The following is a 19,828-nucleotide window of genomic DNA, read 5'->3' as shown; positions in this document are numbered from 1 at the left end:
TTATTTGCCAACCGCCAATAAAAAAATCAAGAAGAAGAAGAAGAAGAAGAAGAAGAAGAAGAGGAGCTAATTGTGCCATTTGATTCAGGTGTGTGGGACCAAGGAAACCTCTAAAAGTTTCAGGACACGCCCTCGAGGACTGGAGCTTGACACCCCAGGTATACATCATGTAGGGCCGGCCACTTGGAGCAATTGCATCTCTAATCTTACAAATGATGTTCCATAAGTGAACCACTTTTTAGAGTTTTTCCTGAAAGACAAGAAAATAAACAAGTTCTTAATGTACATACTCCATATTTAAAAGCATGTATCATATAGTATTTATCTTTTACATTCAAACATACCTCAGTGATATTTAAACAGGTGAGCAGAATTGGCTGCTTATCCAAGAAGTCCCCAGTAAAGTAATCTGTATTCTTCAGTTTTTGAAAAAGGTTCATCCAGTACTGTGCATGACGTTTCCTTAAGAAAGCCCATCAGTTGTTGATGTGCTGGCTGTGGTGCTGGATCCCACAATGAAGAAGTTTTCAGGATAGCTGTCATCAAGACGCAAAAATCTTTGAATGTCTTTCATTGTACCATTCTCTGTCTCCATGTCTATATGAATTCTGGCTGTGGTACCCCCTCTGTTACTGCTGGAAGAAAATATCCAGCAGTAACTTTTGGACAGCACCATCCATGTATTCAGCTTTAGAGATGCCAACCTGTAAACACAGCAGAGATTTTGTTATTGTTTTATCAAGTTTTTTATTTTAAACAAAATGTAAAAATAACATAATTTATTCTTTCTAAAAATTGAGCACGTTACTTATGCTAAATGTGAGAAGCTAAATATTCCAAATTCAAAGTTTTTAAATATTTAAATTTTGAGTGTCAGATCAAATGCACAGGCATTCTAAGATGTAAAAGGGAACATTCATTTTCTGGCTGTATTTTAATGTAGCTATCTTAATACTGGTACTCCTACCTTAATGTTTTTGTTTATGGGCATTTTAAAAAGTACTTTTACAGAATTCCCATCAGAAGGAGAATAGCTGCTGTTTAAAATTGTGATTTAAGGTTAGACTGGATCAATGTTAAAATGGCTTAAACCTAGACTGCAATGGAACAATGTTGTTGATTAAGATTTCTTTTCTTTTCTGAGTAAGTTTAAAGACATCAGAAAAAAACAAATGGAACAACAAATAAACTGAGAACAATGGTGCCTTGCTGCCAGGAGCTTTCATTGATAAATTCTGATATTAACTTTTGAATTTGCAGCAATGATAATCGATTATCAGTTTTTGCTTTTCCCCTATTAAAGCATGTCAGAAGTTGACTGGGTTTATTAATGAAGTTCATATAAATAGTTGTCCTTCACTGGCTTGTGAATTGTCCCATTAGAAAGCTCTGTATTCATATCTTTGTTTTGACACAATAAAATATGGATAAATGTAGCTTTATCTAGCCTCACTTTCATTGTGTAAAATACACATACTTTTAATTAGCCTTACAAGTGTCGGATTAAAATTTATTTTAATCATATTTGATTAAAATACATAAAGGCATAGATAGGTACATTTGCAGTCACAGGCCCTGTTTACAGAGTACTTAAACTGTGTAATTCCTATGCCGCACCACTAGTAGCGCTGTGATTTTTGAAGCTCCGCGTCAAATTGCCCAGAAGAAGAAAACAGCGGCTGGCACCGTGGAGGACTGTTTCGGCTGCAAACTGTTGTAAATAAACCCACAGCTATAGCTGAAAGCCCCCCCTAAGCAACAGTTAAACCTTGTAGTGTGTAAATGGAGAGTACAGAGGCAACGCAAACCTGTTTTCACCGTGTAAACAGAGCCAGAGACTGTACTACAGTAATGCAAGTGTATCCAAAGCAGAGTTGTTAACTATAAACTGCCGAATTGGTCAAATTTCAAGTAGAGGACTTGCTGTATATTTATGACTTACCTTGTCACTCCTCAGTGCAGAAATACATTCCTCCGACAAATGACGACTTCTTAGAAAGTAAAAAAAGGCGCCCCTCCGTCTCTCCTCTTCTCCATGACACTCAAATATCCCGCGAGCTGATGCCGGGTTATGTTGCGTTGTTATGAGACGAAAATTATGTCGTTTAAGCAGGATAAGTCTCTCATTAAAACAAGAAACTTTGCCGTTAAAGGGAGAAAGTTATATAGTTATAGGAAGTTGCCTTGTCAGCCGTCTGTGCGGCATGTTTCCAGTGTCCTCCACAGATGGATCTCATGGCTGATCCAGGGTCGGTGGTGTGGGCGAGAACCCGATAGGGGGCGTGGTCAATTTGCATATTTTCAAAACATTTAGATTTAAATTTAACATTTAGATATAGATTTAACATTTAGATATAGATTTAACATTTATATTTAAATTTAACATTTAGATATAGATTTAACATTTAGATATAGATTTAACATTTACATTTAACATTTAACATTTAGATATACATTTAACATTTAGATTTAAATTTAACATTTAGATATACATTTAACATTTAGATATAGATTTAACATTTAGATTTAAATTTAACATTTAGATATACATTTAACATTTACATTTAATATTTAACATTTAGATATAGATTTACCATTTAGATATAGATTTAACATTTACATTTAACATTTAGATTTAAATTTAACATTTAGATATAGATTTAACATTTACATTTAACATTTAGATATAGATTTAACATTTACATTTAACATTTAACATTTAGATATAGATTTAACATTTAGATTTAAATTTAACATTTAGATATAGATTTAACATTTAGATTTAACATTTACATTTAACATTTAACATTTAGATATAGATTTAACATTTAGATATAGATTTAACATTTAGATTTAAATTTAACATTTAGATATAGATTTAACATTTACATTTAACATTTAGATATAGATTTAACATTTAGATATAGATTTAACATTTAGATTTAACATTTAGCATTTAGATATAGATTTAACATTTAGATATAGATTTAGCATTTAGATTTAACATTTAACATTTAGATATAGATTTAACATTTAGATTTAACATTTAACTATTTATTTTACTTTATAAACATATTGTTGACAATTGCATATAAGATCTTGTTTATTGTGAATTTCTGTCTTAAATGTGAGAAAAGGGAGTTAAATGTGAGAAAAGTGAGCTAAATAATCAAAATATATTAGCAATAGAATTTTATCTGAAATTTTACATTCGGCACCCCATACGCCTCAGCCGATCTGAAAACGTACTTTTGAAGAACAACAGCAGCAGAAAAGGGAATTTTTAACTTACCGCTGTGAGCTCTGTTTGCGCTGTCTGGAATCAAGCTGCGGCCGCGGTGCATTTTGGGCAAGCGGGCTGAGGCTGATGACGTGTCACGAGCACACAAGACCGCTCTGCCAGACTAGCTATGGCTGCACAACACTGCCATCTGCTGGTTGTTCAGTGGAGGGTGTCTTCGCATTCAAATCTAGTGGCATTTATATTTGGATCAGTAGGAATGTCTCAAAATTACGTCATCGACATGAAAGCGAAACGAAGATTCACAATGCAAAACGGAGATTCACAAATGCAAAACGGAGATTCACAAATGCAGATTCCACATACAAAGTCAGGCATATTTATTTTCAAATCTCGAAAATATATTTACAAAGACACGTTTATTTATATAAAATTGTTTATTTATTTGTATGTCACATTTTTATATTTGTATTTTGTTAATTTATTTGTATGTCACATTTTTACATTTGTATTTTGTACTTGGATATTTATAAATGTATGTATATGTATATATATCCTTTTATATTTATTCAAATCTTTTTTATATTTATTCAAATCTTTTAGAGACAAAATGCTCTTCATACCAGAGAGGCGGTCTGACCGTTTTCACGGCGCTTCTGATCGATTTCTCGTTAAAACAACTCATAATCATGTCAAGGTTGTAACGTTCAGTTTAATCGGCAGCTGTTGCTTACAATAAATAAAAAAACGAGGTCTTCTTACGCTGTTTTGTGTTATTTTAAACACCAAGATAATCAGTCTATTTCCAACCTTTGTCACTAAAGCCTGACAAATAAAAGTAAGTCACCAAACACAGTATTCCAACACACAGTGTTTATAATTTTCCATGGCTGAAATACGAGGATGGAAACTGGCTGATAGCAGGGCACAAAAATTAAGACAAGAGTGTAGACTTCCCAGTAAATCCCGTTCAATTCAATTCAATTCAATTTTATTTATATAGCGCCAATTCATGAAACATGTCATCTCAAGGCACTTTACAGAGACAAGTTCAATCATATTATACAGATTGGGTCAGATTATACCATTGTAATGTAAAATATGACAGATTACTGAATGGGGTACCGCGCGCGAGCTATTTTTAGAAACACAACGTCACGATGACGTCACATCACGTGGTACGCAGTGGGGCAAACTCCGGAAACCCGTCGCTGTTTTGCTGTAAAAGAGCTGTGCGTTACCCTTGCTTTTACTCGGTAAAACGACTGCTTTTTCCAACTCTAAGACCATGGTTTTTAAACATTGTTGCTATGGAACGTGCAACAGCGACTCGAGGTACGCTGATCGGCCGCATATGAAGGATGTTTTCTTCAAGACTGCCAAGGAGAAATGTGTGCGCTGGGACCGGTGCGGTCGGCCTACACAACAGTTCAACCCGGAAAAAGTTACCAAATTCAAGTACATATGTAGCAAGCATTTTGTCGGAGGAAAGGGCCCAACCGAAGAACATCCTGACCCAATTCCAGCGACATCAAGTCAAGGTAAGAGTATTTTGGTGGCCGACATGTTAATAAAGTAGCGCCTGCTACCATGACAGCATATAGGCTATCATGGTAGCAGGCGCTAACATGATAGCCTGCTACCAGGATAGCTTACTCAGAAACATTTCAAATGAGACAAACATTAAACATATACCCATTCCTGGACGGTGATTGCAAACAACAAAAAAAAAACGGCCGACGCTGCCATGACCGCCGCGCAGGAAAAAAAAACAAAGCTTACCGTTCATCAACTCGGCCAGTTTTCCAGTCTTTTTAAGCCCTCGAACCTCAAGCCATCGTTTGAGCTGAAGGTTGGTGTGTTCTTCGACAGTGCGACCAGTAAACCGTGTGCCTGGGACATCGTCTTGGGAAAGTTTAACGGCTGTAAAGTCGGTCATATCCGTTATCCGTGCGTTCTCTCCTGTATGCGTTCTCTCCTGTATGCCCTACCTAAGCGGCAAAAGGGGCGTTGCTCTTGAGACGGTGACGTCACGTGCGCGGTACCCCATTAAGGACATTTCTAGTATACTACATGCTATCACACATAACAATTTTTTAAAATTTGGAAACAGTTGCTCTTTATTTCCCAAAGTTATGGGGGGAGGAGAGGAGAAAAATTGATATTTCCGTCTTCTTCTTCTTATCCGGGGTCGGGTCGCGGGGGTAGCAGCTTCAGTAGGGAGGCCCAGACGTCCCTCTCCCCAGCCACTTGGGCCAGCTCCTCAGGGGGAATCCCAAGGCGTTCCCAGGCCAGCCGAGAGACATTGGGCCTCCTCCCGGTGGGACGTGCCCGGAACACCTCACCAGGGAGGCGTCCAGGAGGCATCCTGACCAGATGCCCGAGTCACCTCAACTGGCTCCTCTGGACGTGGAGGAGCAGCGGCTCTACTCTGAGTCCTCCCCGGATGACTGAGCTCCTCACCCTATCTCTAAGGGAGAGCCCAGACACACTACGGAGAAAACTCATTTCAGCCGCTTGTATCCGGGATCCCGTTCTTTTAGTCACGACCCAAATCTCGTGACCATAGATGAGGGTAGGAACGTAGATCGACCGGTAAATCGAGAGCTTCGCCTTTTGGCTCAGCTCTCTCTTCACCACAACGGATTGGTACAGCGCCCGCTTCACAGCAGACGCTGCACCAATCCGCCTGTCGATCTCCCGCTCCATCTTCCCCTCATTCGTGAACAAGACCCCAAGATACTTAAACTCCTCCACTAGGGGCAGGACATCCGCCCCAACCCGGAGAAGGCACTCTACCCTTTTCTGGCTCATGACCATGGTCTCGGATTTGGAGGCACTGATTTTCATCCCGGCCGCTTCGCACTCGGCAACACCATGGACAACACCTTCCACCCCCTGCACCAGACTGTAGAGGAGCTGAGCAGCTCCTTTAGTGACAGACTTAGACACCCTGTCTGTAAAAAGGAGCGTTACCGCAGGTCATTTATTCCTGCTGATATCAGATTTTACAATGCTGCACTGTAACTGTAACCATAACTGTAATAATTAATGTGCAATAACCAAGGTGCAATAATCTATTTAATACACTGTCCTACAACCCGTGCAATAATCCTGATGTAGTGACTTCTGCTGCTATCAACACCTGAACATAAGTCAGTACACATGTATGTATGTATGTATGTATGTATGTAAAAATGTATACAATGTATATGCACGTATATACGGGTAGGTACGTATGTATGTAGGCGCATAGATATATGTATATATTTAAGCATATAGATATGTTTATATAAATATAGACCACTGAGAATGTAAATGAGACATTTACATTCCTATTTCCTTTTTTTTTTTTTGTATTTTTTTTTTTTGGTATTCTCTTTGACCCATTGTATATATGAAAACTCACTGTAAATAACTGAATGCACCTTCCCTACTCTGCACCTTCTTGTATGAGCCGATGTGACGAGTGAATTTCTCCATTGTGAGATCAATAAAGACCATCTTATCTTATCTTATCTTATTTCAGTCATTAAAATGGAGACCAAACCACAGAAGATGTTCCAACAAGTTTATTACTATTTATGTTCAGTAGTCATCGTGTTCTAATGCAGAAACATCAAACTTCTCCAGATCATGGTCAGCAGGTCTGCATCAGTGCTGATCTTCAGCATTGGGCTATCAGTCATTTTCAGCACCGTTCTCTTAACCATTGGAATAATACATTAATCAGAAAATAGAAATAATTCCTCCAGTCTTTGTTAACTAGGAGGTCCAACCAGCAGAATGAAGACAGGATCCCAGGATGAACCAGAATTTCCCTCTGGTGTAATTTATCATGGATGTTGGTCATGTTGTCACTCATCACAAATAAAAGTGCAGCTTTGTTCCCCAGTTATGTGACAAATTGCTCCTTTCTCAGTTGGTAGGTTAACTAGAGGAAGGTCATGGTTCTGATAGCCTGTTGTTCCCTCAGAGAAACCTGTTTCAGTTAAAGCAGTGAGACTTTCTAATTCAACAGACAGGTCATTGATCCTAAGTGCTGCGTTAGCAACACCATAATGAGGAAATAAGGTTCCTAGCTCTGTTTTACCCTTTAAGCCTTGCCTTCTGTCCCAGTAACGGCCTAATTAAATCATAAGTGGTAGTGGCAGGTAGTAAATGAGCTAAATAACACTCCAGACCAATCAGCAGGCAGATACAATTATGATCTATTTCCACACATGAACATGAATATCCATCTCTGCTGGGAAAGGTGACCATGACTGAGGTTAACTTACCTCTACCATACAGTTTACTGCCGTCTGTTAGATTAAGGGTTAAAACATGCTGGGACTGAGGATCCTGGAATGAGGCTTCCTATCTGATTTGGTGATAAACACTGACAAGGTTATTATAGTGGGTGATTTTAACATCCATGTTGACACTGAATGTGATAACCTTAATGTAGCTTTTAAAACTATCCTAGATTCAATTAGTTTTGCTCAAAATGTGTATAAACCGACGCACTCTTGGCTCCATACTTTAGACCTTGTGCTGACATATGGCATTGATTGTGAATAATTAACAGTATTTCCTCACAACCCTGTCCTATCTGATCATTTTTAATAACATTTGAGTTTAATCTGAGTTCTCCACCCCCAAAAGAGCCTTCCATTATAGTAGATTTATATCGGATAATGCTGCATCAAAACTTAAAGAGACCCTTTTAATATCCTCATTATTGCAGAAATACCCTGCAAATAGCAGCAATGTTGTTTTTTCTCATTCACAAATAGATGTCTTTGTTAACGGTGTGACTTCGTCATTGCGTTCTGCATTAGACAATGTAGCTCCCTTGAAAAATAAGGTGATTGTTCACAGGAAGCTGGCTCCCTGGTTCAATTCAGAGCTGCGTTCCTTGAAGCACAATGTTAAGAAATTGGAGAGAAAATGGCGCTCTACACACCAAAAGGAATCCTACCTAATCTGGAAAGACAGTGTATTGTTGTATAAAAAGACCCTTCGCAGAGTTAGAGCAGCATATTTTTCATCATTAATTGAAGAGAATAAAAATAATCCTAGATTTCTCTTCAGTACAGTCGCCAAACTAACTCAGAGTCACAGCTCTGTTGATCCATCCATTCCCTTAGCTCTTAAGAGTAATGACTTTATGGGATTTTTCATAAATAAAATTGATGCCATTAAAAATAAAATAATTGGCATCCTCCAAACATGATTACCTCTTCCTCAGTAAGTGAGGCAGCATTGGAGGAATCTTTAGAACCTGTGCAGTGTTTGAACTGTTTAGAAGCAGTAGAGCTTTCTGAGCTATCTAAAATTCTAGCTTCATCTAAACCTTCTACCTGCATGTTGGACCCAATCCCAACCAAGTTGTTTAAGGAGATATTTCCTTTGATCTGTGGTCCTATTTTAAACATGATTAATCTATCCTTAGTAAATGGATATGTACCACAGGTTTTTAAAGTAGCTGTTATTAAACCTTTACTTAAGAAACCATCTTTTGATCAAGATGAGTTAGTAAATTACAGACCTATATCTAATCTTCTTTTCTTATCTAAAATTCTTGAGAAAGTAGTTGTTAATCAACTATGTGAACATTTAGAAAGTAATAACCTACTTGAGTTTCAGTCAGGCTTCAGAGCTCATCATAGCACTGAAACAGCTCTGGTGAAGGTCACTAATGATATTCTCTTGGCCTCAGATAATGGACTTGTGTCTGTACTTGTCCTGTTAGATCTCAGTGCTGCATTTGATACAGTTGATCACAATATTCTCCTACAAAGACTTGAACATACTGTAGGGATTAAGGGGAAAGCATTAGGCTGGTTTAAATCTTATCTGTCGGACAGATTCCAGTTTGTTCATGTTAATAATAAATCTTCCTCAAACTCTAGGGCCACTTGTGGAGTACCACAGGGTTCAGTCCTCGGACCAATCCTTTTTACTATATATATGATTCCGATTGGAAAAATTATCAGATAGCATGGGATTAATTTCCACTGTTATGTTGATGACACTCAGCTATATTTATCCATAAATCCTGATGAATCCAATCAATTACTTCGACTGCAGTCATGTCTTCATGACATCAAAAGCTGGATGACTTTAAATTTCCTGCACTTAAATTCTGACAAGACAGAAGTTGTAATCTTTGGACCAGAGTCCTCAAAAAATAAACTTCCTAATCAATCACTTAACCCTCCTGTTATGTTCATTTGTTAGGAACAGCAATGCTGTTCCCGGGTCAGTTTGACCCGGTGCATGTTTAATTATCCAAAAGATGTCTGAAACCAAAAAAATCCTAGCAATCATTGTTAATATTTCATTACTGACTCCATTACTAACTATTCTATCAATATTTAGTGCAATGGTGTTCCTTACCTCTAACAGGTAATGATCCAATTATGATAATTCACTCGTTTTTTTTTTTTTTTAAACTGCATGTTTAAACTTTTTTAATGTTTCACCAGTTTATTTCTTTTGAAAGACCAACATATAAAACACAATAGTTTTACACAACATTGAAACTTAACATTTAAAATTTGTTTTACATACATGCACTGTTTGTGAACCAGAAATGAACAAAATCGCAATACAACAATACAAAAAACAAGCAATTGCAATATGAACAAGGTGTATGTGTGTGTGTGTCTGTCTGTCTCTCTGTACATCTACACAGCACAGGAGTGACATGTTATCACACTGTGCTTTGTGCAAATGAATTTTGCACATTTCGCGCAGGTCATGCTTGTCTTGACATCGTCAGATGGCCTGCAGACCTGGCACCTCTTCCTCTTTCTTTTCCCCTCAGCAGCAACCTATAAACAAGAGGACCATGATTACTTTAGTATTTTGTCTTTTTGCTGATCCCAAGACACACACAACTCACTCTCATACACTTATACACACACATGCACACACACACACACACACACACACACACACACACACACACACACACACACACACACACACACACACACACACACAAACACTTACTTACCTCACGCATTGGTGTACTTGATGCAGTCCTCTCCTGGATCTCCCTCACCGTGGCTGCAGCGGCTGGGGTCCTTGGCAGGTGCTGCCTCCGTTGGATGTGCGGTGTCACAAGCGCCTTCCCCAGCTCCTCGAGAAAGATGCGCCTCTTGTATAGCTTTGACACATTCCAGTCAGGAAATATCTCCGTCCAGATGATAAAGGCATTGTAGGCTGATACATCGATCATGTTATAAAAGATGACCAATGGCCAGCGCGCAGTCATCCGTTTGGTGCTGTAGGACCCTGTCACTTTGTCCAAGTTGTCTACCCCCCCTTTGGTGGCATTGTAATAAAGGATCATGCTTGGTTTCTGGTCCTCTCTTGTGCTGATTTCCGCATTTTTGTGCAGAGTGCTCATGAGCACAACATTTTTCGCCTTTTTGGGGCAGTAAGACACTAGGGCTGTGGTGTCTGTGAAGGCAAACATGGAAGATTGAGGAGCCCTGTCCTTGATTGCCAGCAGCTCAGCAGGGAGTTCAGCCCTGTTCTTTCGGACAGTTCCGACCATTGTGAGCTTTCTTTTTAGAAGTTCCTGACCCAAGTTGTAGTTTGTGAAAAAATTGTCACAGGTTATGTTGTGTCCCCTGAGACCCTGTGCCATGTCGAGCACGACCCTTGTGCCCTGATTCTTTTCTGGGGCTCCTCCAACCGGCTTTCCAGTGTAAACCTGCATGTTCAATGCATAGCTGGTGTTTGCATCACATGCTGCCCAGATTTTTATCCCATATTTAGCTGGTTTGGAAGGCATGTATTGCCTAAATGGGCAGCGACCTCTGAATGCCACCAGCCTTTCATCCACTGTGACATTAGGGCCTGGGTTATAGAGTAGCGGAAGTTGCTCTACCCACTTGTCCCACACTGTCCTAATAGCTGCCAGCTTGTCTCTCTCCCGTCTACCAGCCCTTGTCTCTCGATTATCAAATCGGATTACTCTGGAGAAAATGTGAAAGGTCTCCAGAGACATTGTGGCTCGAAATATAGCCCTGCCTGTCTCTGCATCCCACAGACTGGCTGTTGATTCATCCTTCGACTTATAGACCCCAGCCAGGATGAGGAGCCCCAAATACGCATCTAAATGTGTTCTGTCCAGCTCCTTCCACTTCTCCCCAAAAACACGCCTCCCTTCAAGATTAGTCATTTCCAGAATGATTTTCTGTATTGAATCTGGCATGACCAGCTCAAAAGCTGACTTGATGTCAGTCACACGAGTCACTGCCATCCTAGTGGGCCCTGGCACTGTCTTTATTATGTTTTCTGCAGACAGTTTTGCCTGACGCATATTTGGGGATGAAGACCACTGTATTTCACCATTTTTTGACATGAATGTCATGCTTGGAGGAATAGGAATAGCAATCCCCTCATCTGGTTCAAAATCAGAATCATTAGAATCAGAATTTAGCTCAAGATAGTCTTCATCTTCAGACACATCCTCCTCTATTTCACTGTCATGATCAATGATTACTTCCAGAGCCTCTTGGACTGTCATCCTTTTGCTTCTGCTGCTCATTTTGTAAAGGTCTGCCAGACAGAGTGTAATGTTGGTAGGATGCCCATGCAGAGAATCTTTTATATGTTTTGCCCCGCCCCTGTTGAATGTCCACTGAATGTGGGTGGGGTTTTCCCGCGAGAACATAAATGGTTCCCGTCAAAAGTCATAACACCTGCACCTGTGTGCGTGTGTGTGTGTGTGTGTGTGTGTGTGTGTGTGTGTGTGTGTGTGTGTGTGTGTGTGTGTGTAGGATTGGGGTGAAACATGTCTCATAGTTGCAAAGAAAGAAAAAGTCTGACATTTCTGACACTCTTTTACCTCCAGTTTGACTGCTGGGTCAAATTGACCCGAACAGTATCTATGTGATATAAACATGCAGGGGGTGGTTGCAAATATGTGAGATGAACCATTTTCACATTATATGTTGATTACACTATTTAAGGCAAGCAGAAGAAGTTTCATACTGAAAATATACTTTTAACTATTTTTCCTAGATCTTCAAACTTTAAAACGGGTCAATTTGACCCGTAACATAACAGGAGGGTTAATCTAGATGGCATTAACTTGGCCTCTGGTAATAAAGTAAAAAAATCTTGGTGTTGTTTTTGACCAAGACATGTCATTTAAATCCCATATTAAGCAGGTTTCCAGAGTTTCATTTTTTCACCTCTGGAATATCGCCAAAATTAGAAACATTCCGGGGTGATGCTGAAAAACTAGTCCATGCATTTGTTACTTCAAGGCTGGACTATTGTAATTCTTTACTATCAGGAAGTCCACAAAATGCAGTTCAAAGTCTTCAGCTGATCCAAAATGCTGCAGCAAGAGTTCTGATGAAAATCAACCAGAGGGATAATTTTTCTCCAATTTTAGCTTCCCTTCATTGGCTTTCTGTTAAATCAAGAATAAAATTTGAAATTGTTCTTCTAATGTATAAAGCCCTTAATAATCAAGCTCCATCATATATTAGAGCTCTGATTACCCCGTATGTTCCTAACAGAGCACTTCGCTCTCAGACTGCAGGTCTGCTGGTGGTTCCTAGAGTCTCTAAAAGTAGAATGGGAGGCAGATCCTTTAGCTATCAGGCTCCTCTCCTGTGGAACCAACTCCCAGTTTTGGTCCGTGAGGCAGACACCCCATCTACTTTTAAGACTAATCTTAAAACTGTCCTTTTTGACAAAGCTTATAACTAGAGTGGCTTATGTTGCCCTGACCTACCTATGGGGTTGTGCTTCTATGGGCTTAAGCTACTGGAGGACATCAGGATCTATTTTTCTCACTCTATAGAGTTCTACTGTTCTTTAATTATGCATTGCTTGTCGTCATTTCTGCTTATAACTTTTTGTTCTCTCTCTTTTTCTCTTCATAGTAGGTACACCTGGTCTGACGTTCTGTTAACTGTGACATCATCCAGGGAAGACAGATCACCCGCTATTATCATTTAATGTAGAACAGATTACTGGATCAATGTGTGCTTCTGTGCTTTTTGTCTGTCTTGTTGTGTCTCTGCTCTGTCTTCTGTAACCCCCAGTCGGTTGAGGCAGATGACGGATCATACTGAGTCCGGTTCTACTGGAGGTTTTCCCTTCCCACTAATGGGTGTTTTTTCTTTCCACTGTCGCTTCATGCTTGCTCAGTATGAGGGATTGCTGCAAAGCCATGGACAAATCAGACGACTCTCCCTGTAGCTCTACGCTTCTCCAGGAGTGAATGCTGCTTGTCGGGAATTTGATGCAATCAACTGGTTCCCTTATATAGGAATTTTTTTGACCAATCTGTATAATACGATTGATTTTGACTTAGTAAAGTGCCTTGAGTTGACATGTTTCATGAATTGGCGCTATATAAATAGAATTGAATAGAATTAAATTGAATTAACCACACATGACTGCAGGAGGGATTTCTGTTGGTCACATGAAGCAGGTGTGATAACTTTACAACCTGCTGTCCTTCCCAGAAAATGAGGTGTGGATTCTTGCAGCGCTGCACAGATGTCTGGAGCTCTTCTGGATTCCTGCTACCTGATGGCACACGTTAACTTAGTCAGAAAACTTACAGATTTATCTGTTCAGTCTTATTAATTCTTTACCAGGGAGAAAGGGTCTCCACTAAGCTGTCAGGTTGATGACTAGGGAAGAAGTCGCTGTAGTCCAGGCAGTGTCAGTAGAACAGGTTCTAACAACGGTTGGTTATCAGAAGCTGTGGATAAGACATAACAACGGTCATTTCTCATTTTCCCTTCAGTCTGAAGCTTTAGTTTCCACCAGATGATGTCAGCAGGATCATGATAATCTCTGAAGTCATGGTCTCTCTTCCAGTCAGCCCATGGCTACGATTGGTAGCATTACTCAGGTTAGTCACTAATTGTTCTCTACCTGTTTCCAGGTGAGCAGAGGAGTGATAAAACGATGAGTGATGTAATTTCTTCTGGTACATTTATTTAAAACAGAAACAAAAACCAAAATAACCTCCTGCTGCCTCTCCAGAGCTGCATCAGCTTCCAGCTACCCTGTTAGCAACCTGCTACAGGTGGGCGGGAGGTTCTGAGGGATCTGACCCTACTGGAGGTTCTGAGGGTTCTTACCCTACAGGGGATTCTGACCCTACAGGAGGTTCTGACCCTACAGGGGGTTCTGACCCTACAGGAGATTCTGACTCTACAGGAGGTTCTGACCCTACAGGAGGTTCTGAGAGTTCTGACCCTACAGGAGGTTCTGATCCTACAGAAGGTTCTGACCCTACAGAGGGTTCTGAGGGTTCTGACCCTACAGGAGGTTCTGACTCTACAGGAGGTTCTGACCCTACAGGGGGTTCTAACCCTACAGGAGGCTCTGAAGGTTCTGACCCTACAGGAAGTTCTGAGGGTTCTGACTCTACAGGAAGTTCTGACCCCTACAGGAAGTTCTGATCCTACCGGAGGTTCTGCGGGTTCTGACCCTACAGGGGGTTCTGACCCTACAGGAGGTTCTGAGGGTTCTGACTCTACATGAGGTTCTGACCCTACAGGAGGTTCTGATCCTACCGGAGGTTCTGCGGGTTCTGACCCTACAGGAGGTTCTTACCCAACAGGAAGTTCTGAGGATTCTGACCCTACAGGAGGTTCTGACCCTACAGGGGTTCTGACCCCATCTTAGCGGACAGGCCCTTTTTTTGACACTATGGTGTAATTTTTGGCCAAATTTGAAAATTCCTGGAGGCCAAACCAAAGCTCACAGGTTCACAGGGCATGGCTCAAAAAATAGCCCCATCCCTTGACAGCCAGATGCCTGTGGTCCCCGATTTTTAGGACCCACCGTGACCCCGTCACAGCCCACCAAAGACGGCAAAGTTCACCCGAAAAAAACACATTGATTTACATTGGTTAGACCTGGTTAGGGTTAAAAAAAAGGTGCAATCTGTGACAAATGTTATAAAAAATACATTGATTTACATTGGTTAGACCTAGTTAGGGTAAAAAAGGTGCAAGCTGTGACAAATGTTATAAAAAATATTTCCCATTAGAGCTTATCGAAAACCTTGCTCCTACATATCTGCGGAAGGTTTTTTTTTTGCGTAAGGCCCCAGGATCCCTCCAGACCCTTGTATCTTCCTGGGCTACTCCTGTTAAATCCATATCCACCCCATGCTGTCATGATTTGGGCACTGCTGTCTGGTTTCTCATGTCCCAACGCCTGCTTAGCTTCGCCCATTCCTCATCACCTCAGATCTGTTCCACCTGCTCCCTCTGAAGCGCCAGAGGGATCTCCCTCTGGCGCTTCAGCTGACATCTGACCACCTGGCTCTGACCTTGGATCTCGTTCCCGACATCGGCTTCTGGTTCGTCCTCCTGATCTTCCTGCTCACGATTGTCCTAGCGGTTCTGACCTCCTGCCTGTCCTCCGACCACCGATACTTCTGCTTCAGGGACGTTCTGGGCGGCAACCGCCGCGCCGGATTAGCAGCCCGCCAGCAGGGATCTACCTCCGCTACTAGATCTGAACTGGACATTAAGACCAGGTTAGTGACCGACACGTTGGTGCGCAAACACTTTCAGATAAGCGTGGTCACTAACCTGTTGTCTCCTCCTGCAGAGGCTCCCGCTGTAGACGCTGACGCCTCCCGCTCCGCGTCTGATTTTAATAAACTTTTAAACCTAAACTGTTTGTCTGCCTCGAATACTGGGTCCACTTGTTCCGAGCCTAACACATGCTGGACTTCCAGGGCTGGAGGGGAGCTTTCCAGCACTACTGCCCCAGCCACAGGCACTCTTCTGGGGGAGAGCTCTCTGACACAGCCCCCTCCTAGGCTGGAGGTGGGATTTTTTTTCTTTCTTTTCTCTTTTATTATTATTATTATTATTATTATTATTAATTCCTTTTTTAATTTATTTATTTATTTGCTGCCTCTGGGTCTTCTCTCCTCCACACACAGCATGCAGCTTCCAGCAGCAGAAACAGCCTGCTCTGGGTCTCCTAACCTCCACATGCTGCATGGATCTCCCAGCAGCAGCACCCTGCTCTAGGTCTCCGAACCTCCACATGCTGCATGGATCTCCCAGCAGCAGCACCCTGCTCTGGGTCTCCTAACCTCCACATGCTGCATGGATCTCCGAGCAGCAGCATGAACCTGCTCTGGGTCTCATAACCTCCACATGCTGCATGGATCTCCCAGCAGCATGAGCCTGCTCTGGGTCTCCTAACCTCCACATGCTGCATGGATCTCCCAGCAGCATGAGCCTGCTCTGGGTCTCCTAACCTCCGCATGCAGCATGGATCTCCCAGCAGCTGCACCCTGCGCTAGGTCTCCTAACCTCCACATGCTGCATGGATCTCCCAGCAGCAGCACTCTGCTCTGGGTCTCCTAACCTCCACATGCTGCATGGATCTCCCAGCAGCATTAGCCTGCTCTGGGTCTCCTAACCTCCACATGCTGCATGGGGCTCTCATCATCAGCATCATGCTGCCCTGGTTCTCCAGTGGGTCATAAACTGACACACCTCACACCCAGCACGGAGGCCTCATTGTGGGCCTGGCCCTCCACATCAGCCGGTCCTGGTTCTCCAGGGGCACAGCCTGGCTCTTCTCACACCCAGCATTTTCAGCTTGACTTCTGTGCCCATGGTATGGCCAGGAACCACCGGAGCCCAACCCACCCGGGAAGAGCCTCCATCCCCGGCCAATCTCCAAGAGCACGCGGCCCACTAATCCTCCAGCCTGGAGCTACACACATCCAGGACCATCCCCGGCCTTTTCCCTTACATATCTCCCTCATTGGACTTCTCGAGACTCATTCCTATATACCTGCTGAAGGCCCCAGGATCCCTCCAGACCCTTGTGTCTTCCTGGGCTACTCCTGTTGATTTCGTATCCACCCCATGCTGGAGGACTTAGAAAACCGCAGCCATACCAGGGGAACGAAACTCAAATTTTTTTCTAAGTGCCCATGCACCTGGTAAGGCAGAGCTCCAGCAGGACAGGGGAACCTCCCGCTGCTGCAGCCCCAGCCCGAGGCCCTCTCCTTGGGCTACGTTCTCACACTGTTCCCCCTCCACGCTCCTGGTTCTCAACAAATTTTTTCTGTTCCGCGCACCTGGTATAGCAGAGCTCCAGCAGGACAGGGGGAAATCCCGCTGCTGGAGGCCCAGCCACAGGCCCTCTTCTGGGGGAGAGCTCTCTGACACTACCCCCTCCTAGACTGGAGGTGGGACTTTACAAGTTTTATTTTTTTATTTTATTTGCCAGTAATAATGAATAGAGAAATGTCTTAAAGAACACCATTTATTAAAGATAAATAATTGTTTTCACCCAAACCGTAACAGAAAGCAAATACAGTCACATCACCACTGATTTATTTATTTTTTTATTTTTTACTATTTTTTGGATCTCAGCACACGTGCACCTCGGCTGCATCCTGGAGGTCTCTTTCTCAGCGTGTAGGTTAACAATGGTCTATTTCTTATGGGTTGTTGTGTCCCTCTATTTGGTGCATACGAAGGATCGCTCTCAGAAGTGTCATCAGTCTCGCTCTCACAAGTGTAATCACGCTCGCTGTCAGGAGTGTAATCGGCATCGCTCTCAGAAGCGTGATCAGGGCTTTGTGATCCAGTGGACTGGCTGGATGTTGGTGAGGACGGCGGGGGGGCTGGAAGGCGATGGCAGCGGGCTGGATGCAGCAGGCTGGCTGGATGACGCACCCTCCGCTTCCTCCTCAAGCCCATCACCTGATGAGTCTGACATGGAGAGGAGAGAAGGTTCGGCAGTGTCATGTCCTGTCGTACGTGATGGCTTGACGGCTGCCTCTAAATTCTGACGGATCATTTTTGAATATGATTGAACTTGATTTTGTAAAGTGCCTTGAGATGACATGTTTCATGATTTGGCGCTATATAAATAAAATTGAATTGAATTCATATAGCAAAGCCCATTTGCCCGACTGTGGCATCCTGCTGGGCCTCGTCAACCTCCGCCACAGTTATGTTTTTTAGAATACCGGTCCGGTGTCCATAAAGGCTTGCTAGATAAACACTGAGGTACCCGAAGAATCTCCTGCACGCCTCCGGGTTGGGGTCCTCAGACAGTTGATCTGAAAACAAAAATTAAAGGTATAGAACATGGATGTCAGTAACTCAGGTAAGTAATTTAATATAGTACAAATTTAAGAAATCTGACCAAGAAGTTCAGGGATGCGTCTCCTGGACAGGATTTTGCAGAGGTGAAGTTGGTCCTTGGAGATGGTCCGGCTCAACTTCTTTTTCTTGACACTTATCTGACGCATGACCACATCTGGGCCAAGGTTTGAAATGCACTCTGAGATAGCACGAAGCACGGCAAACACTGCTCTTTTTGGAACCCTGGATGAGGAGGGAGGGGTGTCCCTGAAGTAGGTCAGGAACTGGGACAAATTCACCAGGTACGTTTTCACTGTGTTCTCAGCTTTTCCCTCACTTAGCAGATGTTCTGGCCACCTGCACAGAAAGAAATAATTGGAATCTTTTTACATGGGGACATTTTATCTTAACTAAAAGGCATTAGAGAGATGCTTACTAGTATGTCCTGGACATATTTGAAAGGAAAGTCCAATTTTGGAGGATTGTCTGCCCTTCAGTTATAAACGAGAGGAAGGCCATGATTCTACCCACTTTGGATCTTTGATTTTCGAACCTTTTCCTCAGACCACGGGAGCCCTTGTGGTGCTGCCAATATTCAGTGATGTATTCCACTGAAAAAAAAAAACAACGACAAAAAAACCCCCCCGCTTCATAATGAAGTTGTATGCTGTATAAAAAAAATGAAAAATACAGCAATCAGTGACATTACTTACAGATGCTTGGTGGGAATTCGGGGTACGCTTTCGCCAAACAGAGGGTGCTCCGGCTTTCCTCCTTTGATTTAGGTCTGGTGATGTGCTGCGGTTCTTCATCAGGAGAGGAAGATTCAGACCCCACGAGGGCATCGGCGTCCACACTGGGAACCGGGCCTGTGGATCCCTTTTGGAGGTCCTGTTAAATAAAGGTTTAGTGTTAAGTTTTCTCGTTCTGCCGGTAGAACCAGGCCTAAGCTCTGGAGCTCTCATGCCCAGAAACAATGCTATGGTCCTGGGTAAAGGTGCTCTATAATAAACATTTTACATACCCCCTCCCGTCGTTTGATTGCCTTTTTTGCCCTTTTTGCCCATATGTGCTGGTACAGCAATTTCTTTCTTAGTTGCCCCAAGTCTGATGTTAGCTGAAGGTTCTTTGCCTCAAGCTGTTTGCACGAGGTGCAGGATGAAGGGGATGAATCATCATCAAGGGGTCCTGATGTTGGATGATACTGATTTGCCTCCTCTCTTGCTCTTGGGTCCATGTGTAAACGTGACACCATCGGGGGGCTCGGGTTTGTTGCGCTCAAAGCTCCCAGCATGTGCACTGTTACCTGGTACTTCAAATCAGTTATCACCTGGGCCTTCCTCTCACCCTCCATCTCCGGGTGGGCTTGATCAATATGCCTGTCCAGCCTTGTGCTAGCATAACTGCAGCCATCCACTGGACAGGGCATTTTTCTAATATTGACCCTCCCACTATTGTACTTGATCAA

The 19,828-nt window shown here is 42.4% G+C and overlaps 2 protein-coding genes and 1 long non-coding RNA gene across 3 annotated transcripts in view; 1 reads left to right on the top strand and 2 right to left on the bottom strand.

The window, feature by feature from the left end:
• The window catches only part of LOC118560255 (protein NLRC3-like), a 943,592-nt gene that overhangs the window by 604,761 nt on the left and 319,003 nt on the right, over window positions 1-19,828 (top strand). The gene's annotated exons all lie outside the window — the stretch shown is intronic.
• On the bottom strand, window positions 9,729-12,321 carry LOC118560260 (piggyBac transposable element-derived protein 3-like). The gene is made up of 3 exons (XM_036131184.1): window positions 11,961-12,321; window positions 10,248-11,083; window positions 9,729-10,062 (listed from the first exon to the last, which is right to left on the bottom strand). The coding sequence occupies exons 1-3, from the start codon at window positions 12,073-12,075 to the stop codon at window positions 9,916-9,918; spliced, it is 1,098 nt and encodes a 365-aa protein (XP_035987077.1). The 5' UTR covers window positions 12,076-12,321; the 3' UTR covers window positions 9,729-9,915.
• On the bottom strand, window positions 17,714-19,222 carry LOC110367007. Its single transcript, XR_004929231.1, has 4 exons — window positions 19,074-19,222; window positions 18,797-18,971; window positions 18,422-18,717; window positions 17,714-18,335 (listed from the first exon to the last, which is right to left on the bottom strand). It is a non-coding gene; the product is annotated as an uncharacterized LOC110367007 (long non-coding RNA).

Source organism: Fundulus heteroclitus, unplaced genomic scaffold (assembly GCF_011125445.2).
Source record: "Fundulus heteroclitus isolate FHET01 unplaced genomic scaffold, MU-UCD_Fhet_4.1 scaffold_41, whole genome shotgun sequence".
NCBI classification, from domain to species: domain Eukaryota; kingdom Metazoa; phylum Chordata; class Actinopteri; order Cyprinodontiformes; family Fundulidae; genus Fundulus; species Fundulus heteroclitus.
Note: the sequence above shows the minus strand (reverse complement) of the source record. Positions and strands in the feature narration are given on the sequence as shown.

Bases quoted from the DNA above. Each gene is read 5' to 3' on its own strand.
- LOC118560260 (XM_036131184.1), bottom strand. From the start codon at position 12,075: ATGTCAGACTTTTTCTTTCTTTGCAACTATGAGACATGTTTCACCCCA. The intron at 11,084-11,960 runs GCACACAGGTGC...CTAATGTCACAG, and splicing joins ACACACACACACACACACAC to TGGATGAAAGGCTGGTGGCA. The intron at 10,063-10,247 runs GTAAGTAAGTGT...TCTTGTTTATAG, and splicing joins CAAGTACACCAATGCGTGAG to GTTGCTGCTGAGGGGAAAAG.